Source organism: Uranotaenia lowii, chromosome 2 (assembly GCF_029784155.1).
Source record: "Uranotaenia lowii strain MFRU-FL chromosome 2, ASM2978415v1, whole genome shotgun sequence".
In the NCBI taxonomy this organism is placed as follows: domain Eukaryota; kingdom Metazoa; phylum Arthropoda; class Insecta; order Diptera; family Culicidae; genus Uranotaenia; species Uranotaenia lowii.
Genome location: NC_073692.1, coordinates 260,926,800 through 260,953,881, shown reverse-complemented (window position 1 = coordinate 260,953,881; position 27,082 = coordinate 260,926,800). Strand labels below are relative to the sequence as shown.

Sequence of the window (27,082 nt, the reverse complement as noted above, 5' to 3'; positions counted from 1 at the left end):
AGAAAAATACTATTATGTATGCCATAAGATTCTCTTATGAAGTGGCGCCATAAGAAAAATTAATGAAATTCATAAGACTGTCTTATGACGCGAATGAATTCTGAAGATGAACGCCTACTTCAATGAGAGGTTGTTGCTTTTCATAAGAGATTCTTATGGAAACAGTAAACTACTTTCTAATAAGAAAAAATCTCGATATTTCATGCTGAAAACATTCACTTTATTGTTTGCCAAATTTGTTTAAAATTAAATCCTTCATGGTCACCATCAGCAGCGCATCAACAGACGGCTCCATCAAAGTTTTTTTTTGCCGCATCCCAATCTTCGACCTTTCGTTTTTTGCCGATTAGCTTGCTGAAAAGTAAACAAATAATGTATTTTAGTTTACTAATATATTCAACGTTCACACCAAAAACATCAAATCGCACTTACCATTCCGGAGATAACAATAACATTTAACTTTGAAGGAAAACTATAATAACTATGAACCGGTGATAGCTTCGTACTGTTAGATGATGAAAAAAAACTGATTCTATGAATGAATGTGTTCATCATTTTTTCACAATGCCGTTTCTTCTATTTTTCATAAGAACATCGTATGAAAATTGAAAGAATTTCATAAGACTCTTATGAAAAATTAGTTTGGACGCAAAAAAGTGGTTCATAAGATGTATCTTATGAAATTTATAATAAGATTTCCTCTGAGTGTAGAAATCATGAGTGGCTCCAGAGAGTCATCTGTTCACATAACATTTATGTCATGCATTCTCATAATCAGAAAATGTAAGTGTCTCCAGAGAGTCATCATTTTGCACATACAGTACCGTTCATAATTGTATAGAAATTGGAAGCACGCACACTGTCACTTCGACTTTGAACTTCCATAACTTTTTACTCTGATGATATTTTTTGATCAAATTTTCTGCATTAGATAGATCAACTATCACACTATTATATCACAAAATTTGAGCTTTCTAAAGTTTGTGTGGCCTGAGATACAGTAATTCTCAGAAACTACGCTACAGTTTTTATTGAAATTTTGCAGAGTGATTGATGCATATTAAAAGCATAATTTTTGGCAGTTTTATTTTGGGGGTTCGGTTCCCTTTTTTTTTTGGGTGTTAAATGTTAATCTTAAGTTGTCAACGTTTATTCAGTGTGTAAAGCATAGCATAGCATAGCATAGGGCGACTACACACATCTTGCATTGGCTGATACACGAAGTACAACTAATGATCAATCCCAACACAAGATGCCAAAACGAGTATCTGGATTCAATACTCGTTTCAAGTGCTGGTATTGAATATTAGTGTGGTACCACAATACATACTGTGGCAAGTCAATGTAATCATAGAAGGGATGGTCTGTTTATGGGGGACTTTTTGAGGTGTGGTAAGCCGTATTTTCTGTATTGAGGTTCAACGACTACAGCATTTTTCTCTACCTTGCTATTATCACATAGATCTTGATTATTCTTTCATATAGATTGTTTTTTCTACCGATATTTGGAATTTGTACCCAATCCATGGATTAAAATTGTAAACACCATTCACCATTGAACGACACAAACAATCGCGATTCTCAATTCAATAATCAATGCAAATTAATCCTTCTTGGCTTCACGCTCGGCTCACATAAATATCCCGAACTCGTAATCCTACGTTTCCGATTCACTTGAACCTTTATCAATTGAGAATTGATATCAGAATATTTTTTAATAAATTGAAAGTTATCAATAAATTTTTGAAGCGCGAAAAAAATCTCCAACCATCTTGTTAGTAATAATTAAAATCTAATCACAGCAATCCGTATCATAATTTCAAAAATTTCGTCACCCCAGTCGTGAATCATGTCGATTGATGACTAATTTTCTGCTTTTTACATTTAAATTTACTAGAAGACGTTCTAATTTTTTTTCTCGCACAACTAATATCGATGATTTTCAAGTCCCTTTCATAAAAAATAAATTGTTCCCTTGAAAAGTCCGATTCTTTTATCGCACGATTTCTTTTCAATTGCTTTAATTAATAATTCGCACAAGAAGCAACTAAGAATCCACAATTCCATTGAATATTTCGAGCTCAACCGGTTGGCAAAAAAATTTCAACACCGCAAAAAAACGAGAAAACGAACGCGACGACAAAAAATATGCGACCGTTCTCGAGCATAGCCTGCTGCGAACTCGTCAACGTTTATTCAATGTATAAAGCGTAAATAGACTAAGATGGTGTATGCCTTTTTTTATTTTAAAACCTCAAAGTACCGATATCCGCCGATGACTAACTTTTCATCATCTTTATTAGAATCATTCTCATCGCCCAACGTAAGATTTCAAAAGAAATCATCCAGCTCACACCTTACAGTATTATATTATTTGCGTAGAATACCTTTTATTTATGTTTCAAAATTTTGATCAGCAACGAACAATTTGGCGTACAATTTAAAATTTCAAAGACTAAGCTGAACAATTCATGAGTTGCATCTAAATCAATTCATTAAAACAAGTTAATCTCCCAATAAAAGCCGTCTGTCAACAACATATCCATTTCAGACGAAACCCAAATAAAAACTTCCAAATTGGTAATTGAAACTTTCATAAACTAAATTTCTTTGATAGAGTTCCGTGTGCACAACAAAGCCATTCAAGACAATTGGCACATTTGCTTATGTCATTCTCTGACAGGAACATATTTCAAGCAAACAGTATACACATTAGTTTTTTTTACAGTCATTCTGCCTCCCCTGAGTGATTGATATGTTGACGGTCGGTGGATGCTCTCAGTTAACGATGGACGGGTTCATGTTATGATGACGCCCTGCTGTCCGTCCGTTCATTCCATTGCATTGCCAACCGGAAGTTATTCGAGCTCACGCATCGGGTCCAAGCCAATGGTCACCAGCAGGCAGTGTGGTTGTTCACTATGATGATGGTGATGATGATGAGGATAGGGGTATGTACCTACACTCAGAAATTTAAAAAATATTAAAAATATTATGTTTTAATTACTCTGACATTTAACTGACATTAATATCCAGAAATATTAAAAAATAACTATTTCAATTATTAAAATTTATGCACCCGAATAATTTCTTGGCGTGTAATGATCCAATGCATAAAATTTAATAACCGAGATATTATTTTGTTCAAACAAACGCTTTGTGATTTGTGCTTTTGAGTCCCAACTAAACGGGTATGAGCACGTGCTAAATTTTCAGTTGCAAAATGCCGCTCAACTTGACTGCATGCAGGTTCCATTCTTTTCGAATATGTTAATCATCTTTAAAAAGAATGGAATCAGTAGCAGCAAAGTATTGTTAAAGGGAAAGTGCATTTGTTTTGTATGCTATGGTCAATAATGCACATTGATCATAGAACTTTTGTACGAAAATCAAACGATTTTCGTTTGTTTTTTTCTGATTATTTCTGCTTTAAGCGTTTGCCTTTACGTCCCAGCTCAAACTTTTTATTCTGACCACCAGATGTCGCTTCCATAACAATCATCCCATTTCTCAATGCATAAATTTTAATCGCAGAAATATTTCTCAGTGAGAAATATCCAAGTAATTACACCATGAGAAATATCCTTGTGCGTTAAGAGGGAGAAACGTGAAAATACCTAAAAATTAATTGTTTGATATTTTATTTATTTCTGAGTGTACATATAACTTTGCCGGACTAAATTGAGATCGGATCACGTTCAGTTCGTGCCTCAGGCGGCCGTGGTAAATGTCGATTCCGTATCTAGGCCAACAGCCATTGGGCAGCGGTTCACCGCCTCCATCATCGTTTGCTTCTACGGCATTCGTTGCCTGCCTGCCTGGTTTGACCAACATCCTTAATGTGGCGCGATTGTCCTCCGTTGAATTGGAATGAATTTAACATTCTCACAGAATCAACAACGAAAAGAAAGTGTTAATAAAAAGACGGTTCAAAGGCGGAAGCAGTTTATAAAGTTTATATGGGTTTATTGGAAACTTGCTAAAAGAATATTTCCTTGGAATTTTGTTTAGTGTAAAAACCTTTGTACCGCGTCACATTCTTTTGATCCAAGTATTAGCGAATATTTATCTCAAATTTCTTTGACTATTTTTTCACTGGAGATAGGGATCAATTAAAGGGTGTCCACGATAAAATTGCCACTGTATGAAATTGCTCTAACTTTTTAACCGTTGGGTAGAATTTAATGAAAATTTGGGTGGATTTTGTTCATAGTTTACATCCTGCAAGTTTCAAAGTCCTGTGATCAAAACTCGCGGAAATGAAGTCGAAAGAACAGCACGTGCGTGATAAAATCTTGCGCATTCATCACGAGAGCAAGGATCTCTCGCATCGTTCCATCGCTAAAACGTTGGGAATCGCGAATTCCACGGTGTCGCGAGAGATTAAGTGGTTCGAGGAACGATTGACCGCCGATCGGAAGCCCAGAAGAGAAGGAAAAAGTCTTCCGTACAACACCCAAATTCACACCCGCGGAGTTGGGGCCTTCAACCGAAACCCGAACGCCACCGTTCGGAATGTGGCTAAGAAGCTGCACCTAAGCCAAAGTTCTGTCCAAAAGTCCAAAACTAAGGCTAGGTTTCGAACGTTCAAGGTACAAAAGGCTCCTAATCGCGACGAAAAACAGAACAAGTTCGCCAAAACCCGTGCCGGGAAGTTGTACCTCAACATTCTGACGAATGTTGAATGCTGTATCATGGATGACGAAACATATGTGAAGGCCGACTTCAAACAGATCCCCGGCAACCTGGTTTTCAAAGCCAAGGACAAGGATGGAAAAATTCATTCACCAGCATGAATGCTAATGATTCTCAATCTCCGCTCCGTTTACGATGGTAGCATCAGCGATGCGAGCGTGAACAGACGATCGCCGATTGGTCGGATTGGCAATTCGAATGAATGAACTTTGAATACGTTTGGATGAACGAAACGAAGCCCGAAACATTCGCCGCGTCCAATTGGATCGTTTTTTATTTTCACCACGACGTTCGTTGGATGAATTGATTCACAAGTGAATGTCGAAACACAATCGCCAAACGATTGTATTTAAGATTGCATTCGCGAATGTTTCCGTTACCGGTAAAGGATTGCGTCATCAGGTGCTTGTTTTTCAGCTTATTTTGTGCGTGTTTTAGCCCCCGCGCTCGCTGATGGTTTGTTTTCTCATGATGTTATTTTAATTTATGTTCGAATGAAAACAGTCAGCATATAGTAAGAAAAAAAATGGACTTTTGCACTTTGCTTAAATAACTAAATGGACAAAGAGGAGGTTTGTAAATGCTCACTCTTGCTCATGAAGCGAAGGGATTTAGTCTTTGTCTACTGGGACACTTTTTGTTACCAATATTGAAAAATAATAAATAAAATATGTTGAGATCGCAAAGCTATTTAACAATTTGACTAGTTTAAACATCCTGAATAAGAAAAAGGACAATGCTTTATTCCTAAATTAAGCTCAAAAAATGTTGCGAAATTTCAAAGTTCGTAATGAAGTTGTACTTATCCCATAGTCTCATAAATGTTATTGCATACTCAGCAACAGATTCTTCAATCTAAATTTAAAATTAATAATTCTAAATTCTTAATTCTTAATTCTAAATTCTATATTCTAAATAATAAATTCTATATTCTAAATATAAATGAAATATAAATTCTAAATTCTAAATTCCAAATTCTAAATTCGACATTCGAAATTCTAAATTCTAAATTCTTAATTCTAAATTCTAAATTCTAAATTCTAAATTCTAAATTCTAAATTCTAAATTCTAAATTCTAAATTCTAAATTCTAAATTCTAAATTCTAAATTCTAAATTCTAAATTCTAAATTCTAAATTCTAAATTCTAAATTCTAAATTCTAAGTTCTAAATTCTAAATTCTAAATTTTAAATTCTAAATTCTAAATTCTAAATTCTAAATTCTAAATTCTAAATTCTAAATTCTAAATTCTAAATTCTAAATTCTAAATTCTAAATTCTAAATTCTAAATTCTAAATTCTAAATTCTAAATTCTAAATTCTAAATTCTAAATTCTAAATTCTAAATTCTAAATTCTAAATTCTAAATTCTAAATTCTAAATTCTAAATTCTAAATTCTAAATTCTAAATTCTAAATTCTAAATTCTAAATTCTAAATTCTAAATTCTAAATTCTAAATTCTAAATTCTTAATTCTAAATTCTAAATTCTAAATTCTAAATTCTAAATTCTAAATTCTAAATTCTAAATTCTAAATTCTAAATTCTAAATTCTAAATTCTGAATTCTAAATCCTTATTCCTAAATTCTTAATTCTAAATTCACGATTCCAAATCCTTGATTTCAAATGCTCAATTCTAAGTTCTTGATTCTAAATTTTAAATTCTCAATTCTTAATTCTCAATTCAAAATTTTAGATTCTAATTCTAAATTCTCAACACAAAATTCCAAACATTTAGCACTACATTCTCAAGACTATATTCTTAATTTTTAAATTTGAATTGTGAATTTGAAATTGTAGTTTTTGAATTCTAAATAGTTTATTCTACATTGTAATTCAAAATTTCTTATCATAATTTTTCAATTCTTAATTTTTTATGTTAACATTAAATTTGAAAATTAATTACTTCAAAATTTAAAATATTTCAATTTCAAAATTTCAATTTGTCTTGGTAAATAATTCATTTCTTAATTCTTAATTAAAATTCTAAAATCTTAATTCTTGATTCTAAATACAGAAAGAATTTAGAATTGAGAGCTTCGAAGTAAAGATCTTTAGGGATGGAATAAGAAAATAGAATAAAGAGTTTTTAGTTTTAGATTTTAAATTAAGAATAAGGATTTAAGATTTAAACTTTTCAAAATCAGAATTAAGCAGAAAGAATTCAGAAATAAAAATTTAAAATTATTTATTTAAATGAAGGTTTGAGAATTTAGAATAATGAGTTTAAATTAAAAACATAGAAAAAGAGTAAGGAATTTAGGATTAATAGAATTCAGAAATAAGAATTTAGAATTAAAAACATAGAATAAAAGTGAAGAATTTAAATTAAAAAGAATTTAGAAATAAGACTTTAGAGTTTAGAATTAAGTACATAGAATAAGTGTTGAGACTTAAGAATTTGAAATTAAGAATTAAGGATTTGAAATTAAAAATTGGCAATTTCATATTTAGAATTCAGAATTTAGAGTAAAGAATTTAGAATTAGGAATTATGAATTTAGAATTTTAAATTTAGAACTAAGAATTGATAATTTAGACTAAAAATTTAGTATCTGATTTAGAATTTCGAATTGGGAATTTAGAATTTAAAATTAAGAATTAAGAATTTAGAATTTGAAATTTAGAATTTATAATTCAGAATATAGAATTAAAAATTAAGAATTTAGAATTAAGAATTTAGAATTCCGAATTTCGAACTTCGAATTTAGAATTTAGAATTTAGAGTTAAGAATTTAGAATTAAGAATTTAGAATTTAGAATTTAGAATTTAGAATTTAGAATTTAGAATTTAGAATTTAGAGTTTAGAATTTAGAATTTAGAATTTAGAATTTAGAATTTAGAATTTAGAACTAAGAATTTAGAATTTAGAATGTAGAATTTAGAATCCAGAATTTAGAATTTAGAGTTTAGAATTTCGAATTTAGAATTTCGAATTTCAAATTTCGAATTAAGATTAAGAATTAAGAATTGAGAATTTAGAATCTAGAATTAAGAATTTAGAATTTCAAATTTCGAATTTCGAATTTAGAACTTCGAATTTAGAACTTCGAATTTAGAACTAAGAATTTAGAATTTAGAATTTAGACTTATGAATTATGAATTATGAATTTAGAATTCAGAATTTAGAATTAAGAATTTAGAATTCAGAAATTAGAATTTAGAATTAAGAATTTAGAACTTAGAATTAAGAATTTAGAATTAAGAATTTAAAATTTTAAAGTTAGAATTTAGAATTAGAATTTGAATTTAGAATTTGAAAGTAAGATTAAGAATTAAGAAGTATTAATCTAGATATTGGAATTAAGAATTTAGTATCAAGGAATCAAGAAGTTAGAATTTAGAATATAGAATTTATAATTTAAAACTTTGAATTTAGAATTTAAAAATACGAATATAGAATTTAGAATTAGGAATTCAGAATTCAGAATTAAGAATTGAGAACTAAGAAGTAAGAATTCAGAATTTATGAATTAAAATTTCGAATTGAGGTTTAGAAATTTGAATTTAGATTTCAACAAAAAAATTGTTCTAGTGGACAAAGACCAAACCTCCACGCTTCGAGAAAAAGAGTGGAAATTAAACCCTTTCATTTGTCCGTTTTTTTTATCCACGCAATGTGCAAAAGTTCACTTTTTTACTAACCACATAAATGCTGAATGTTCTTATTCGAACATAAATTGAAATATCATCATGAGAAAACAAACCATCAGCGAGAGCGGGGGCTAAAACATGCACAAAATAAGCCGAAAAACAAGCACCTGATGGCGCAATCCTTTACCGGTTACGGAAACATTCGCGAATGCAATCTTAAATACAATCGTTTAACGAATGTGTTTCGACATTCACTTGCGAATCAATTCATCAAACGAACGTCGTGGTGAAAATAAAAAACGATCCAATTGAACGCGGCGAATGTTTCGGGCTTCGTTTCGTTCACCCAAACCCCCATTCAAAGTTCATGCATTCGGGATTGCAATCGTTAGTGTTCATTCTGGTGTGTGAACTTTTCCCTTTCCCGATTGCTTCGATTGGCAGTTAGAACTGAATGAGTTCACCACGGATTGCAGATTGAATGTACTTCGATCCGATTTTTTCCATGCCTGGCCAAGGATAAGTTCAGCGTTTCAGAGCATGTCCACACTCAGAAGATGTCCAAATTTGTGCGAATAAATCTCCTGGTTTGGCATGCCATCTGCACGTGCGGGAACCGGAGTGCACCTTTCGTGCGACCCAGGACACGATGAACGAACAGGACATGAAAAAGTGCCTCCAGAAGCGGCTGCTTCTTCTCCTGAAGGCCTTCAACGTCCCAACAATCTTCTGGTCGGATTTGGCCCCATGCCACTACTTCAAGGACGTGCTGAAAAAAAAGACATACACCGTCTTAGCCGATTTAGGCTTTACAGACTGAATAAATGGCGTGGACAACTTAAGATTAACATTTAAACACCCAGTACCGAGATGGGAAACGAACCCATGCCATCAGTGGGCTACCGATTATCGTCTTATCACGCTAACCACTCGACCACCAAGGACGAAGTGGTGGTATGCGGACAATAAGGTCAATTTCATTTCGAAAATGTTCAACCCTCCCAACACTCCGGAGCTCTGCTCTATCGGGAAATACTGGGCGATTATGAAGCAGCTAAGAAATGGCGACGACCTAAGGTAGTGAAGACAGCCAAAGCACTGAAAAAAATTTGGATTTACATGCAAAAAACGGTTTATTCACAGGTTGTGCAGAATCTTATGACCAGGGTTAAGGCCAAGGTGTGGGCATTAGACCGCTGCAAGCTTTGTATGGAAATTTCAAATTCTTAAATTTTTACACCTCCCATAACTTTTTTTGGTTGTTTTTGCTGCTAGAAATAGCAATAAAAATTTTGGAAGCGATCCATCCAGTCCTGAATTAGCTCAACGTGTTTTAATTTTGTATGGAAATTTGTATGGGACAACATAATTTTCCATTAAAAAATCGCCAGATATGTTCTGAAAGTTCTAAAAAATATAACTTTGGATATAAAATGTTTTTTGATTCTTGCAGTGCATTTCATGTGAACAAAGCAAAAACCTAAATTGTACTCCGGAAAGATATTCAATGTTTTAAATTTTTTTTTCAAAATTCATTTTTTTAATTATATCGTTTTTGACTGCTTGTTTGAAAGCTGTGTAATAGTAGGATGGAAATAAAAAATCTCAAAAAACTGCTTTGCATTGCCAGAGAATTTATTGACTTATAAAGCCTTTGCAAAAACATTTCATGCAATTATTAACAGCTTTAGTAAGCAAAGTCTGCCATTTTGAATATTTTCAAAGGATTCAGATTTTTTATTTTGAAATGGTTATATTTTTTTTCATGAAATTCTTCGGTGCTTGTCATGCAAGAAAAAAATGAAGCTTAAGAATAGTCAAAACCAAAAATTAAAGACCGACTTCATTATAAGCTTATTTGAATTTTCTGGATGATTTAATGTGCAAAAATTTCTTATTCCATACAAATTTCCATACAAAATTGAAACGCGTTGCGCTAACTCAGGAATCAACCAAATCATCTCAAATTTTACACTGATCCTTGGTGACCCAAAAGGCATCGAAAAAACATATGGGAGCAACAAGTCATTTTTTGCAGCGGTCTAGTGGGCATTTGCGTATGGGCTGTAAATAAAATACAAGTAAAAAGGTAAAATGAAGTTTAATAGTTATTTTTCGATCCCTGAAAATTTGATGGCAATCGGATGAAAACTCGAATTTTGCGAATCAGATTTGTGTGTGGCAATTTCAATGGACACCCTTTTTTAACATTTCTTAGAATTTAACCACCAGTCAATACAAATGTGATTATAAGGGTTAATAAGTCACTGCCCTATTCTCCTACTTGAGGGTAAACAAAAATAGTTGATAAACATTTATAAGAAGTGTATAAAAAAAGTTACAATAGGGGAGTGATGATAAAAAAGATCATGATAATCATGTCATAACTTTAACCAAATTCTAAATTACAGAAAACCGAAAATTTCACCAATAGTATCCTTGATTTGGCGAAAAAGATTGGTTCATAGAACACATTATAAGTGGCACATGTGTTGCCCTAAAATTAAAGTCGATGAACTTCTTCATTGGATGCTTTTTCGGAAACCACTTGACAGAACGTCACACAAATTTGGACATGTAAGCATTAAATCACTACGCAGCTTCGCTGAAAATTTCATCAATTTCCATTCATGCTTTCAAAAGTTATTCACAAAACAAAGTGTTGCTCTATAATATGTTGTGAACCTACTTGGTTGAAAAATTCTACTGAATCAAAGCAATCGAAAGATTCCCTTCAATTCAACCGCGGTGTAAGAAAAGTTCAGATACCGGTATTTCGATAGCAACATACTATCTTCTTCAGTGAGCGTTTTCGATTGATGAATGTGTATCGTTTCCCTCCCGCAAATAATGCTCTGAATTTGAGATGTATAAATAGTCCGAAATCAGATTTTCATGTATCATCACACATTACATAGTGTATTACATTTTTCTACTGATTTCGGCAGCGGCCCGTCAGGCGACATACAATTTTTTTACGCACACCTTAACGAGTTTGACATGCCTGTCCAAGAAATTTCCGTTTTAATTATTTTATTTTTATTTTTTTTTCAAACCACTTTTGAGTGGTCAATCGATTCGGACGTTTCTTCTCGACAGAAGCGTGGGTCGAAATGGCCACTTAGAGACTCTGTGGAAGTTCCGGAACAACTGTAGCGGAAAACAATATCAAAAACAAATTTTTAAGCTTCCGGACAACAATCGTTTATTAAAAGAATCCTGATTACTTGTGTACATACATCAAACTTGTTAGTCCTTACAGACAATCGATAGAATACATTGAAAATCAAACAATTAACAACTTATTAACTGAAACATGCTCCACTTTGGTCCATTTGAGAGCTTATACTACTTTCCTCCTGTAGTAATATCACGTTTTATGTGAAAGACAGTTTGTTGTATTTCGAACAGCGCAGCATAAAGGGTGATACGGTCAAAATTTGGTCAAGGGAAAACGCTTGTAAATCGGTGAAATCGTTTATTTGAAAAATCAAATTAAATTTCTTTTTCAAGTTTAATTAGTATAAAATTCAGGAAAAATATTCCGCTTTTCCAAATCCGAATTGCCGGGCTTAACCCCTGCCATCAGATTTTGTACAGCCACCTTGTCCACCTTCTTCGCCGCAGAAAACCTGTTTGCCTTGAACTGCTGCTCGTCCTTAGCAGTTTTTTTGGTCTTCTTTAAGTTCCGCTTGACAATAGTCCAGTATTTCTCAATTGGGCGGAGCTCTGGCGTGTTGGGAGGATTCTTGTCCTTGGGAACCACCTGCACGTTGTTGGCGGCGTATCACTCCATGGCCTTTTTACCGTAATGGCAAGATGCCAAATCCGGCCAAAACAGTACGGAGCAACCGTGTTTCTTCAGGAAAGGCAGCAGACGTTTATTCAAACACTCTTTCACGTAAATTTCTTGGTTGACAGTCCCGGAAGCTATGAAAATGCTGCTATTCAAGCCACAGGTACAGATGGCTTGTTAAACCAGATATTTCTTCGCGAACTTTGACAGTTTCATGTGCTTGAAAATATCTGCTACCTTTCCCCTTTCTTTTGCCCTATAAAACAAATCTTCCGGCTAGCTGGGGTCTGCTGATCATCGAGATAGCTCACGGTAGGCGAACAAACGATCCGGTAAGATAAATCCGAAATTGTTCGTGCCGCGGAAACTGTTTACAGGCACTCACTTTGATAACAACAACATACAAGTTGCTATAAAAAGCTGTCAAATTCCAACTCACGCGTAGTCACTGGTGTTTTCATCACTATCACTTTAGTGTCATATCATCTCACGTATCATTCTGCAACCATGGAAGAGGATGATGCTCTGATCTGCTACATGTGTTTGAAAGTGGAAGACTTTCCAAACCGTCTCATCGAATGTGTCCAATGCAATAGAGTGGTTCACTTTCGATGCAAAAAAATTGTCGGAAATGCTATCGAAAAAACACGTAGAAAACCATATTTTTGTTCGATCGACTGTAGTACCATGCATGCACAAAACAATTGCACCGAGAATCCTGGATTGACAGACGTTCTAAATGAAATTCGTCGTCTGTCCGTTAGTCAACAAGAAACTCAGCAACAAGTGGCAACGATAGTAAACATCACTAAACAAATTGAGGCATCGCAACAGTTCATATCCGATCAATTTGAACAATTTAAAGCTGAACTCAACTTTATGAAAGAGGACAACGAGCAAATTAGAGAAGATATGGACCAATGGAAAATGAAGCACGAAGCACTAGCTGAGAGGGTGGATCAAATGGAGCTTGAATACGATAAGCTGTGTCGATCAACTCTCAATAAAAATGCGGTAATTTTGGGAATGCCAAGGGTTCAAAATGAGGATTTGAAAGCAACTATTTTCAAATTGTTTGAAGTTCTTGGGTGTCAAATGGGAGATGATTCTATATCTTATGCCAAACGTCTCGGAAGCGAAATAATAAGTTCAGCTCCTATTCTTGTGACATTCGACTGTAAAGAAAATAAAGAGAAATTGTTTGAATGCAAGAAACTTCACGGGCCGCTTTTAGTTTCAACAATGTTCAAGGATATCAATGCGGGAACAAAGAAAATTACCATTCGGGATGAGCTGACGTCATACGGAAGAGAGCTGCTGCAAGAAGCAAAGGATTTTCAAACTCAAATGGATATTAAATACGTCTGGCCCGGTCGAGATGGGAAAATTCTTCTGAAGCAGACGGATAATTCGAAGCCGATTATTATTGCTACCAAACACCAACTACAAGAATTGTGCAACAGGAATACTAAACGTTCTTTAAATATGTCCGTGGAGTCGTCCGGGGAACCAAATGCCAAGCGTCATCAAACAGCGCAGTAAAAATTTAAGTAAATTAAATAAACGTCATGGAATTCTCAGCGATAAATTTTACCTTTAATACTATTTCATGTCTGAATAAATCAAATTTTGTAACGAAAACTAATAAAACGCTTACTATTTTGCAACAAAACATAAGAAGAATGAACACTGGAGACAAATTCGATGCATTGAAAGAATCTATAGATCTCTATGCTGGAGATCTTGATGTCATAGTCATAGGGGAGACTTGGGTTAAGGAAGCTAATAGCAAGTTATTTCATCTGAGTGGATATAAAGGTTTTTTCTCTTGTCGACCTGAATCCCAAGGAGGAGGATTAGCGGTCTTCGTTAAAAATGCTCTTATCGCCGAGGAACTATCGAATGTCCATGAAAACGGATTCCATCACATCCAAATACGCCTTAGTATCACCAGTATGCACGTAGATGTACACACGATTTACAGGCCCCCAAGTTATCCCTCGAGCTCTTTTTTTTCTCAACTTGAATCAATATTTCATAACACTGAGCCAAATGTAACAAAAATCCTGGTTGGTGATGTGAATATTCCTGTTAATAATTTAACGAATGAATCCACACAGAGCTATTTTGACATCCTGAAATGTTTTAATATGGCAGTTACCAACACTCATCCTACACGACCTAGCAGCTACAACATCCTCGATCACGTAGTCTGTCCCGAATCACTGATGAATCATGTAAGAAATGCGACCGTAGATCCTGAAATAAGTGATCATTCCACGATAATTTCGTCATTCCTGCTTGGCTTGGAAAACCTCTCACTACTCGAGTTTTAGAGAAAGTTATCATCGACCATAACCAGTTAAATTCGTATTTCGAAGCAGAATCTGTCAACATCAAAGGTAATAACGCGAGTGAAAAACTGGAAAACCTGATAGAGTTATATCGAGCTTTAAAAGTTAAATTCTCCAAAACTGTTAAAGTCGTCGCGAAAGTTAAAAGCACGTGCCCTTGGATGTCATTTGACCTATGGAAGTTGATTAAAATTAAACATAATCTATTAACTAGAAGCAAACGCATGCCTAATAATAGCGAGCTGAAATCCCTCCTGAAACAAGTATCAGCTAGAGTAGTAAGGGAAAAATCACATGCTAAACAAATTTACTACCAATCTTTGTTCAATACGTCGAACCAACGAATGATCTGGAAAAATATAAAATCAGTTACTGGAGAAAAAGAGCTTTTCGTAGATGAACTCAAACTTTTAAAAAACGATCAAGTAATTGAGAAGAAAGATGTAGCAGACATATTTAACCAACACTTCAGCACAATAGGACCCCAGCTAGCCTCCACAATTAACAGTCAACGTAATATAAACCGATTTCACACCATGATACCAAATACCTCGTCATTTTTTATGAGACCTGCCGATGAAAATGAGGTTATTTTGAAGATAAAGGATCTGAATTCAAATAAGAGTTCGGGACCAGATGGAGTTTCGGCAAACTTTTTAAAAAGACACCACCGGATTTTCTCAGTCATCATAAGGGATGTGTTTAATGAAGCTATCGAGACTGGTTGCTACCCCGCTTACCTTAAGACAGCAAAGGTTATACCAATTTATAAGGAAGGTAGCAAATCGGAGGTTAACAATTACAGACCAATATCGGTGTTATCTGTCATAAGCAAAGTTATTGAGCTAATGTTGGCATCTAGATCGATGAACTTCCTAAATCAACATAACATTTTGTACAATCATCAATACGGTTTCCGAAGTGGATCCAGCACACTCACCGCGGCCTGTGAACTTATTGACGAGATAACAAACGCAATGGATGTAAGAAAATCCGTAGGAATACATTACTTAGATCTCAAGAAAGCATTCGACACAATTGATCATACGATTTTATTGGACAAACTGAATATGTATGGCATCAGGGGAGCAGCAAATAGGCTTCTGAAAAGCTATCTCGTCGATCGCAATCAATATGTGATTGCCAACAACTTCACCAGTCAACTATGCCCATTAAAAGTCGGTGTTCCACAAGGCAGCAACTTAGGTCCACTGTTGTTCTTGATTTATATCAATGACCTACCAAAACTTGAGCTTCGTGGGAAATCTCGCCTTTTTGCTGACGACACTTCAATTCTATATATTGGTGATAATGCAGAACAAATAATCCGTAACATGAGAATTGATCTGCAGACATTGGGAGAATATTTTTCTGAGAATCTACTTTCGCTCAATCTCTCCAAAACAAAATACACTCTTTTTAGAGCACCACGCTCGAATACAGCTCAGATTATCCCGAACCTTGTCGTCGATTCAACCACTATCCAACATACAACGCACTACAAGTACTTGGGCTTAACTATTGATGATAAGCTCAATTGGGTCGAACATATTGATAAACTTAAAAAAGAATTAAGTGTTACTTGTGGATTGTTCTGGAGGATTAGAAAGTTGTTGCCTACCAAGCAAATGATAACTATGTATCATGCCTTCGTGCAATCGAAGTTGCAATACATGATTGCTATTTGGGGATGTGCATCTAAAACCAAAATGAAGCAACTACAAACTATCCAAAATAGATGCTTGAAAATAGTTTACAGTAGACCACGGCTCTATCCAACTGAACAGCTGTTTCTAAATGCAGCAACATCAATTTTTACCATCAATGGTCTGAGAGAAGTACAGACGCTGGTTCAAATGAAAAACTTTATCGATAATCCCCAAGCGCTGAAAAACCTACATTTTCCGACTCTTGATCACGGTTACCAAACAAGACGTCATGGAGATCTCCAAATTCGAAGGACGAACACGGAGAAAGCAAAACGAAGTTTTTCAAACTTCGGTATTTTTCGATACAATGCCCTACCTCTACATATAAAATCAGAACATAACTTACCGAAATTTAAAGAACTTGTTAAAGTTCATGTTCGAAGTCGAATGACTTCGCTATAACATCCGATACCATGTCCGGTACATAGAAACCCTTAGCAGCATCCCCTCAAAAGAGATTATTCTCACTGGGGATGTCAAGTAGTACTCCTTTCCAAAGTCCCAAATCCGCGCCCGAAAATTCATATTTTACATGCTGTACTTAACCCCCAAAAACCAAATTTTGCTTTATCATTTCCGCCACCGCCGCCAAGTATCGACCGCCACCACCATCCACAACCACCCGTGCAACCACCCCAAAAAAAAAAAAAAAAAAAAAAAAAAAACTCCTGTCCCGGAAGCTGCTTGTAGTCGGCTTTGACGTAGGTTTCGTCGTCCATTACCACGCAGTCAAACTTCGTTGGCATCGTCGTGTACAGCCTTTGAGATCGCGCTTTGGCCGTCGTATTTTGTTCATTATCGCGATTTGGAGTCACTACCTTATTGTAAGTCGATAAGTCCGGCTCGTTTTTTGGCTCGATACACGCTTGTAGACGATACACCCAGCTTATTTGCGGCATCTCGGAGAGAGAGGTTAGGGTTTCGCTTGAAACTACCAGCAACTCTTTTTGTCGTCTCAACGGCTTTCGGTTTCCGATTTCCCCCCGATCCAGACTTCCTGGCTGTCGAAAAACGTTCCCCAAACACTTTAATTACATTTATAACGGTTGATTTGGCAACTTTTAGCGATTTTGCCAGCTTTGCGTGCAAGTAGCTCGGATTTTCGCGATGCGCGAGCAAAATTTTGATTCGCTGCTCGTCTTTCTTGGACGGCATTTGGACAACTGAAGAGTGAATTCCAAAATCAAAATAGGAGCAACATTCTACACACACACATTTTCAAAATGAGGGGTGTTCACGTTTTTTTAAATGCAAAATTGAAAGAAATACGTCAAGTTGATATGTCAACTTTGACCGTATCACCCTTCTTCAGTCGTATCGTAAGTTTCCATAATGTATCTAAAAACGTAAGAAACCAATGTTGTTTTTGCTCTACAGGAAATTCCAGATTTTAAAACTTATTTGTAATTGTAATTTTTAAATTTTCGTAATAACATGATGAATAAATTACTGCACTCTTGTTCCTTTACAATAGCAGATGGTCAGTTTTTGGGGATTTTAAAGCTCCAAATAAAACAAAAATTTTACTCGTAGATCTCTTCTCGATTAGAATTGAAATGAAAAGTTTCGACTGTTCTCAGATGGCTACTAATTCTAAGGATAAACTTAGGTAAAAATCGGCATGTTTGTTTAATGACAATGTGCAATCAAAATACTCAATTTGAAGTACATAATTGCATTGCGTCAATCGGTTGTTGATTCTACTAAAGAAAGGTAATTAAAATTTAATTCTATTTATTTTATTTGGATGGATTTTAACTTCTAGAAGTCAACAATTCCAAACTTGTTCATAATTTTAGGTCGCACAAAATTTAAAAAAAAATAAAACTTTAACGATCCAGCGTTACAACAATGGTGTTACTCAATGAAAACATCAAACATACAACCTCAGTTGATCCCAGGTGCACCATGGGATCTATTAATTGACGTTGGCTATGCCGAAAGTGCCCGAACGATAGAATATTCGATAAGAGACACTTCGGATCTGGTGTATGGAAACAATATGCCATTAGCGATGTTGCATATCTAGACCGTTCGATGCTGGAAGCAGCAAGAGAATGCTGTGCTGTGTCGTTGTTTGCCGATTTGTTTTAGGTATCACCGAAACCAGTCGTTAGTGGTTGTGTTATATTTTGCTTGCCATTGCAAATCCCAGCAGGCTGATAGTAACCTAAACAACGGGTAATTTCAAACCCAAATGGATTCCAGTGCGAACAAGAATGCGTTTCAATGGATGGAGAATGTGACCTCGAAGTGAAACTCCGCATCCGTTTATGATAACCAAAGTGAAAGCGGTCATACGGAAGTGAAGTCATTGAAAATTCATTGCACATAATTGAACAATATCTGGCAGTTATCTCCTGAGGCTAAGTGTCAACTTGCGTCCTTCTGTTTTGGGTAAAGTTTCATGTATGCCTTCATAGGGGCATGAATAGCGTCTTTGTTTATATATTATGTATATGGGATAATATAAATATTTCAGTTTCTCAAGCAAGTAATAACCAAGAAATGTTATATATGTAATAACAAAAAGAAAATATTTCCAAGTAAAGAGAAAAACCCACATCAATGTTTCGGATGGGCAAGTGTTTATTGTGCATGTAATATCTTCGAATGAAAAATTTCAAACTGCTTCGGAAACAGAATGAAAGTGAAAACAACAGTTTATTGTGCCCACACGTCTTCGTCAATTCATCAAAGTTCAATTAATAAATGGAGCCCAAAATTCGCAGCATACCCAAAAAGCCCTAGGGTGCCAAATTTTGAGAGTGCTCTTGGGACTTCCACCTGCGTGACTCCATAAAAAGTTATTCTCACATAAGTCAAACATCTTCACGGCAAGAGTCACGTGTGAGAAATTCATAAACCTGACCCAAATCGGAACAGGAACGTCATTCAATACCGTTGCCTTGCTCAACCGTGGAGCAAGTTGAATGAGGGAAAAAAGGAAGCACAAAGAAGAACAACGACTTTTCATCTTTTCATCGAACGTCACAGCATCCACCTGCCAGCCGTCGTTCGCCTGAGTTGATTTTTCGGGGCATGGGTGAGCTTTCCGGGGGCAACACACAGGTTATAAATTATGCAAGCTTTTTACTCGCTTCTTGTGGAACCACTCACATTCCAATATGTGGGCCTGATGACATGAAGTACAGAATTTCATCGCCTTCATAAACACTCGGTACACGTGACGCCCAGCTAGAATACCTTTCTCGGAAAGCTGGCGTTAATTTGGATAATTGATTTCATACCTTATGCTGGGTACTCTTAATATGGGTTTGCTTGGTTTATCAACATTATTTTTTGTATTGAACTTTCATAAATACATTAATGTATTGCTTAAACATAAGTATGAATAAAAATCCAACTAGTTTCTAAACTACCAACCAATTTTAATACTTCTACGATAACCCGTAACCAGTAGCTCATTAAAAGTAGAAAAAATAAACTTTCTTCTTCGGTGTGAAATGAAAGAAAAAAGATACACGTCACAAACATTGCCGTTGATGATGCCGGCGTAAGCAGGGAATAAGCCCGGTGAAAATAACATCAACAGACCCACGAAGAGGGGAGGTTGGCCGAGAAAATAAAGGCAAAACACGTCCTCGGAAGACGACGACGACGACCGGGTGCGATATGAGATGTGAATGATGTTAACTCCTCTCCTACGACGAGCCTGATGCTATGAAGGATCCTAAGAAGAAAAAGAAAACGTTCTCGATACGATGCCGCTGTCCTTAGAAAGCCGTCCATAAAGCGTGTCACGCTTGTAAAAGAATAAGAATCACCTTCAACTATGTTGAAGTTTAATGACATTGCAATGTTACCAATCCGCTGTCCCTTTTTAACAAAAAAAGTAAACATGATCTTCGTTCACTCTCAAAAATAACCAAAGGGGAATCAAATAAAATCGGAAAATCGAAATTTTCGTTTGATGCCAAATGACTTAAAAATACATGAAACGTCGAGATCTGATGTTATCTCGAAAAAAAATTGTTGATCGAAAATCGATTTTTGACCTGTTTTTTTTTTTAAACGACTTTGATTTTTGGCCAAATTTTATTCTTTGAAATTACACCAGATCTCGACGCTTAATGCACTTCTAAGTCATTTGGCATCGAAATTCTACCTGATTTCTTTTGGTCCCGCCAAGATGATATTTGAAATTCTAAAGTCGATTTTTGACCAAAAGCTTTTTTCAAGATAACACCACATTTCGACGTTAATGCCAATAACAGCCAATTGTCATGCCAGTTTATATTTATTTGTAAAATTTTTGTTTGTATTTTTATCTTTAATTTGTAGTTGTTTGAATGTTTATAATCAAGCAAAAGTGTAATGTTCTTAAGTATATTTTTTCTAAGTTTTCTATTAAAGTAAGCAAGAAGGATCTTATAAAAGAAAACTGACGTGCATTCTTTAGAATAATACTTCAATCATAATATAACATTTCCTCGTATAAAATATTTTTGTGTTCACAACATGCTTAAATTTTTACACACGTTTAATGGTAAATTTTTGCTGCCAGACATGTTGAGAACTGAAGTGTCCTATACCAGAGGACTCAGATGAGTTTTTTTGGTTTGGAGGAGTGAGACGGGCCATTATAAAAAAAAAAGCATAATGAAGTCATTTGGCATCAAAATTCAAATTTTGATTTTCCGATTTCTTTTGGTCCCTCTTTTGGTGATATTTGACGGTTGAAACCGAAACTTTGAGGGAATTGAGGCATCCCTAAACCGATTGAACTGAAATATTGCAGAGGTCAGTTTTTTTTGGCCAATGTACAAAATTTATATGGTCAGTTTTTGAAATGGTTTGTTTTTACCAACAACTGAATGGCTGAGCAAACATTCTTATGTTTAAAAGAAAACAAACTCAGTGAGCACCACACGCACTCCTCTCCTACTTACTGTGAAAGTCGGTGAACCTTGTGTTTCAAAAAACCTTGGATAGCTTCGAAACTGAAAAAACACGCGAATTTATCGACTACATTCGTGAGTTTCCAAAAAATAGCGGTATCCACTGTGTCGACTGAAAATGGCAGAAAGCTGCTTTGAAAACTATACCGAAAAGTACTACCTTTCGGACATTGTTTTTCAGGTAGGAAAAGCAAGCCTTATCAAAAAGAAAAATTCGTTTTGAAAAAGGAATAAGACGGATTTAAAAAAAAAATAGGTATTACTCGACACCGAGAATTAATAGGTATTACATCGAAAATCGTAGGTAACTATAATGTGCTTAAAACCTAATTTTGGTAATGTAAAGGAGAATGAGGATACTTAATCCCTGGGGATACCTGATTCCTTTGCTATATATCGACACAGGAATGTCTTACAAGTAGAGATGTTCGAATATTCGGCCCCAAATACCGCCAAAACACCGTTAAGCCAAATATTCGGCTCACCGAATAGTTGAGCTAAGTATTCGGCCGAATAGGCCGAATATTTTTTTTATTTATTTAAAAAATAACAGAATTTTCAAATTTTTCATCTGATGTTGGAAATTAATAAAATATGCAAAAGTTATGTTGAAAAAGCTACAAACTCATCAAAAACTTATGGTTTCAGTAATTCATCTCAGATATATCAGTGTATCTTTCACTGTAGATAGCTTTATACTTTGATTAAAGTTTATTCTAGTTCATCTACGATTTCATGTATGAAGCATATAAACTTGAAATTACACGCTGACTCAAAATGCAAAAGACGGAGAGTTGCTAAATTTTCCCAAAAAGATATGAAAATAAGAAAAGGAGTTCAAGTATCCCCATTCTCCCCTATCTATTTCCATGCAGTTGAGATTTTTTGAAAACATTAAAAATAATTCAAAACCCAAAAAAATGTAACCGTTTCTACGAACAGCATCTATTTCTATTATCGTTTGTTGTGTCGCAAAGGCGCCTTATCCAGCGTAAACAGACGACAATAATGGCAACTTCTTGCAGTCATCGGGGTACGGAAGTGTAGTGTTATGGGAGGGTGAGGGTACGTTGATGGAGAAAATTCTGCGAGAAAATGCTTCGACAGCGACACTAATGACGGTGGCAATAATGGCTCAGCCAGCACAGAGACGAGGGACGACGACGACGACGACGGCTTTTCCTGATTGGGAATGGAATGGCTTTTCTTGTCTTGCTAGACAGACGTGGCATCGGTCATAAAATGAAAAGATATCAACCACACTGAATGGAAGGGTCGCGTCGGAACTCGTGGTAGTTAAGAATCGACTCAAATTTTTCTTGGTCTACATTTTAAGAGATTTCTCCTTCAAGACGTTAATGCATATATGACTAAGAGGTTCTTAAATTATGGAATTGAAAGAAAAAAGTACAGTTCTTTAGGTTAAAATTTTTCCAACAGCGTTTTTGCTGTTAAGGAAGATAAAAGTAGATAAAAATTTCTTCAAAATTAGATGATAATGTTTTATTAATGTTTCATTATTGTCATATTGATAAAAATAGCTTCAAAAATGATATGTCTAATAAATATTTTTTATTTATTTCCTCAATTGCAGCCAAAATGACACAAGTGAAGCTCAGCATCTTCCTAAATGTCGCCTTCCTGCTTCTCACCAAGTCATTTGGTGAAAATACCACAACGAGCAGCACATCAACCGCCCAGAGTTCGATAGAAACTACAATTTCTACAACGGCACATCAACAGATACACACAACGACGCATCGTCAGATCCCAGCAGCGGTTCCACAGCTTCCGCAGCTGACGCCAACTCCCCAGTCCTATCCTAGTATTGTTTCCGATATTCAAACGTCACCCACGGAATCTACTTCAGCAACGACTGTGACCAGCGGATTTTCCGCTTCTACAATGGCCACTCTACCACCCCCACTCTACATATCAAACTACTCCACAATACCGCAGATACCGACCTACCCCTCGTCACCCATTTTAACGAAACAGGAATCGACGCTGGACACAATTTCGGTGGATGTGGAAATCGGGCCGGGTGGGCCGGATCAGAAAGAAAGTCTCGGTATCCAGAAGGCCATCGATTGGTTACGAGAGAAACGGCTTCCCGACTACAGCTGGGGCAACGACACCCACATGGTCATATTGGCCAAGGAACTTTCCGGTGCGCGGGATCCGACGGACAGCGATAACCACATTCAGGAAATTTCCGATCTGGAGAATATGTTGTCGATAAAGCAGATGGAAATCGAGGTACTCACGATGGTCGATCGGCACCACGCGCTTCCCAAACCGGTGAATACGGATCGTATCGCCAAATACATTCTAGCAATGGGCGCTCTGTGCAAAGACGCCCGTCACTTTTACGGGCATGACCTGGTGGCCACTCTGGAACACCATGAACACGATCAAGGCCAAGAGTATGAATTCGCTCTGACAGCTTTGGCAGTGTGCAGCTCGGCAACACATGTTCGAAAGCGCCAAATTCGTCGACTCCTGGACATTGCCAGCGGAGAAGTTAATAATGTCGGTATGTACAAACGATAAGAAAAAATTATGCTAACAGATTAGTAGTTACAGATCCCGTTCGATTTTGGCAACACGCCCGAACATAAATATTGTGTTGCAAACATTGAATGTTGCCAAAATCTAAAGGTTCCTTCTCATTTTTTTTACTTATTTCTACAAAAGAAAACTATTATTATTATCATTTACATAATTTTGAGTCAACTTTTCCTAATTTTCTTGTCATTTTTTGTTTTTTCTTAACAGGTTTTTATGCATTTTGCACTTTTGTTGTTTTGTTTATAGTGTTTGTTTTTTCTCATTTATTTATTTTTGTCATTCTCTATCATTTTTTTTAGTTATTTTTTGTCATTTTTAGTCTTTTGTATGTACTTGTTTTTAACCTCAATCCGCTCTTGAAAGCCCAGACAAAAAATTACCTCTCTAATCAGACCTAATCGACGAAATCGCTATATCTCTCTAGTTTCTCGATCAGTTTTTTTCTTTCCTTTTAACGAATAGTCACCTTTGGTTATTTATTTTTTATGCTAGTTTAATGGCATTGCGGTGAACGTTATGATGAAGAATTCTTGAAAGAAGAATTAAAGATCGGAAAAAAATGACGGATAGATAAAGCAGACGCTTTGTGGAAAAAATTTACAGGTGTTGAAATAGAGCCAAAAGCATATTTTATGGAAAGTTTCAAAGGTGCGTTCTAGACCCTTTGTCCCACATCAATTGAATGGCAGAGAGAAGTAGGTAGCGAGAGGCGCAATTACGTGCTCCCATACATCCAACCCGATGGACGTTTACGGTACTTGCGTGAAAACAATAAGTAGCGCTGCCGATAAAAACGGAATCCGAAAAACAGACAACACATCGCTTGAACTGGCTCAGCAACAGGAAAGCTTCACCAGAGCCATGCGTTCTACACTTTTTGTCTGATTGGGAAGCACGTGCTTCACCAATCCATCGGGTTGGATGTATGGGTGAACGTAATTGAGCCTCTCGCTCAGATCCCTGCAACGTTACACGATTTGTCTATGTATCGTGTGACCAACATCTTTTAAATATGTGCTCGTGAATCTCGTTTTTAAGCTTTTTTTCCTCAGATTTAAGATTTTTTTGCCTTGAGGGCATAGGAGATGAAAGCTCAAATCTGAAGAAAAAAGCTTAAATCTGTCAAAAAAGGGGAAATCTGAGGGGAAATTTGAGAGATGTGCTCCATACGGTTTGTATAGCATTGTCGGGAAGTGCTCTCGCTATTACTTCTCTCTGCCATTCAATTGATGTGGGACAGAGGGTCTAGAACGCACCTTTGAAACTTTCCATAAAATATGCTCTTGGTTCAATTTCAACACCTGTAAATTTTCTTCTTCAAAGCGTCTGCTTTATCTATCTGTCATTTCTTTCCGATCTTTAATTCTTCAATCAAGAATTCTTCATCATAACGTTCACCGCAATGCCATTAAACATAGCATATAAAATCAATCTGTTTTTACAAAATTTAGTGTGTTTGAAACTTCTTAACGCAACTTAAATAGGTTTATCAGACATTATTCACCTACAATGCTTTAGTTTTTCATTATTCCAAGTCTAAGAAAAAAATCCGAAAAAACATGCTTCAGAAAAAGACTGTATATTGGCTACAGATTGCTCAATTTTTTTTCACGTAGTTTCCAATGAAGCTGAAGTAAGAAGCTAAGCGTTGCGCAGATTTGCGATCATGATCACAAAAAATGTAAAAAAGTGGTAGGTATAAAAGCGTACTTTCTATCAATGAATCATCAAAATTGCATTGAAAGGGCACATTTTGGCATTATTATATTTTCAAAATACGAAATACGGAAGTTTTGACGAATTTTCAAAGGCAATTTCTCAGATTTCTCAACACTCAAGTTCAACTTTGCACTGGATTGTGAGTCGATTAGCGCAAGATTTCCGCAATAAATTTTTATTCACCACAAAGTCAATTTCATACTAACTCTAGTGGTGTATAACAAATTTAGCCGATTGTTCTCCTTAGGCACAAAAACAACATATTTGATATGACTTTTCATCACTTCACCACCGCCCAAGTAACACAGATTATGCCAACTAGCATTAGGAAGTTTTATTATGGTTTAATTATGGCATTTTTTTGTGCAGCTCGTTTTATGACGGTTTTATTATGGTCATGCAGAATGCTTATATTTGTTTTTGACCATATGTTTTCAGATGGTTTTGAAAACGCTAATAAAACTTTTATTAAACATACTGTTTTAGTTATTTTGAAAGAGTTATGAATGCTCTTTTTAAACTATAATAAAACACAAACTTAGAAGTTTGCTCCAAGCTTTCTTTTGCATGTTCTATTATAGCACTCAGTGCCTGATTATTAAACCGCCATAAAACTTAGTGACAGTTCTCGATCAAGATGTCAGAACAGGACACGCTCAGATTAGATAGCACATATTTGAATTGGAACTCCCATTTTTACACATTTTTGGTAAGTTATGCGTGTTGGTTTTGAGTTAAAATTAAAAAAATACATCTTTGAAAACTTAAAATCACCGAAAGTGGTATGAATATCTTTACAATATGAGTATTGAGTGAAAGGGCCCAAATAGTAGGAAAAAAAATGTTGCTTGACGCCATCATTAATTCAAGATGGCAGCTTCCTTTTTTATTTTCAAAGCTGTAAATTACTGAAAATATCGTGAACCTTCACAATATGGTTATTAGGTGAAAGTAATAAACGAATAGAAGTCAAATTTCGTTGCCCGTCGCCATCTTAAATCCAAGATGGCGGCTACCACTCAACTTGAAAATACTGTAAATGACTGAAAATCGCAGAAAACCTATATTATAGGAGTATAAGTTGAAAGAAATCAACCGGTAGAAGTTGAATTTCGCTATCTGACGCCATCTTGAAATCCAAGATGGCGGCTTCCGCTAAACTTTAAAATGTAGTGAATGACTTAAAATGACATGAAACCCAAATTGTTAGTGGGTGAAAGGGCTTAACGAGTAGAAGTCGAATATTGCTATCTTACGCCATCTTGAAATCCAAGATGGCAGCTTTCTATAAACTTTAAAAATGCTCTAAATCATTTAATATCACATGAAACCTCCAAAATATGGGTATTTGTCAATTGGGATAAGCTAAAAAAAAGTTTATTTTTGCATTCTGACGCTATTTTTAAATCCAGGATGGTGGCTTCAGCTGAACTTAAAAATACTGTAAATGAATGAAAATAGCATGAAACTCCCAAATATATTGTATTGGGTGCTAAGGCTAAATGATAGAAGTCAAATATCTCTTTTCGCGTTTCTCTGAAAATCTGTAAGTGACTGAAAATCCCACAAAAACCACTACAATACAGACCCGTTAGTTTTTGGCAACATCGAATTTGGCACATGTGCCTAAATCAGACGGTTAACAGAAACAACATAACTTTATAGTTTTCGCTAGAATAAGACCAATACAATTTAGACATAATAGCATAACATAAGCATAATA

General features: G+C 35.4%; 1 protein-coding gene across 11 annotated transcripts in view; it reads left to right on the top strand.

The window, feature by feature from the left end:
* Nucleotides 1–27,082, top strand: part of LOC129745910 (uncharacterized protein CG3556) — a 154,996-nt gene that overhangs the window by 111,869 nt on the left and 16,045 nt on the right. For all 11 annotated transcript variants that reach the window (XM_055739294.1, XM_055739295.1, XM_055739293.1 and 8 more), the window contains exon 4: nucleotides 22,664–23,605. In XM_055739294.1, the coding sequence (XP_055595269.1) occupies nucleotides 22,669–23,605 (937 nt within the window). In that variant the 5' untranslated portion in view covers nucleotides 22,664–22,668. The remainder of the gene's footprint in view (nucleotides 1–22,663; nucleotides 23,606–27,082) is intronic.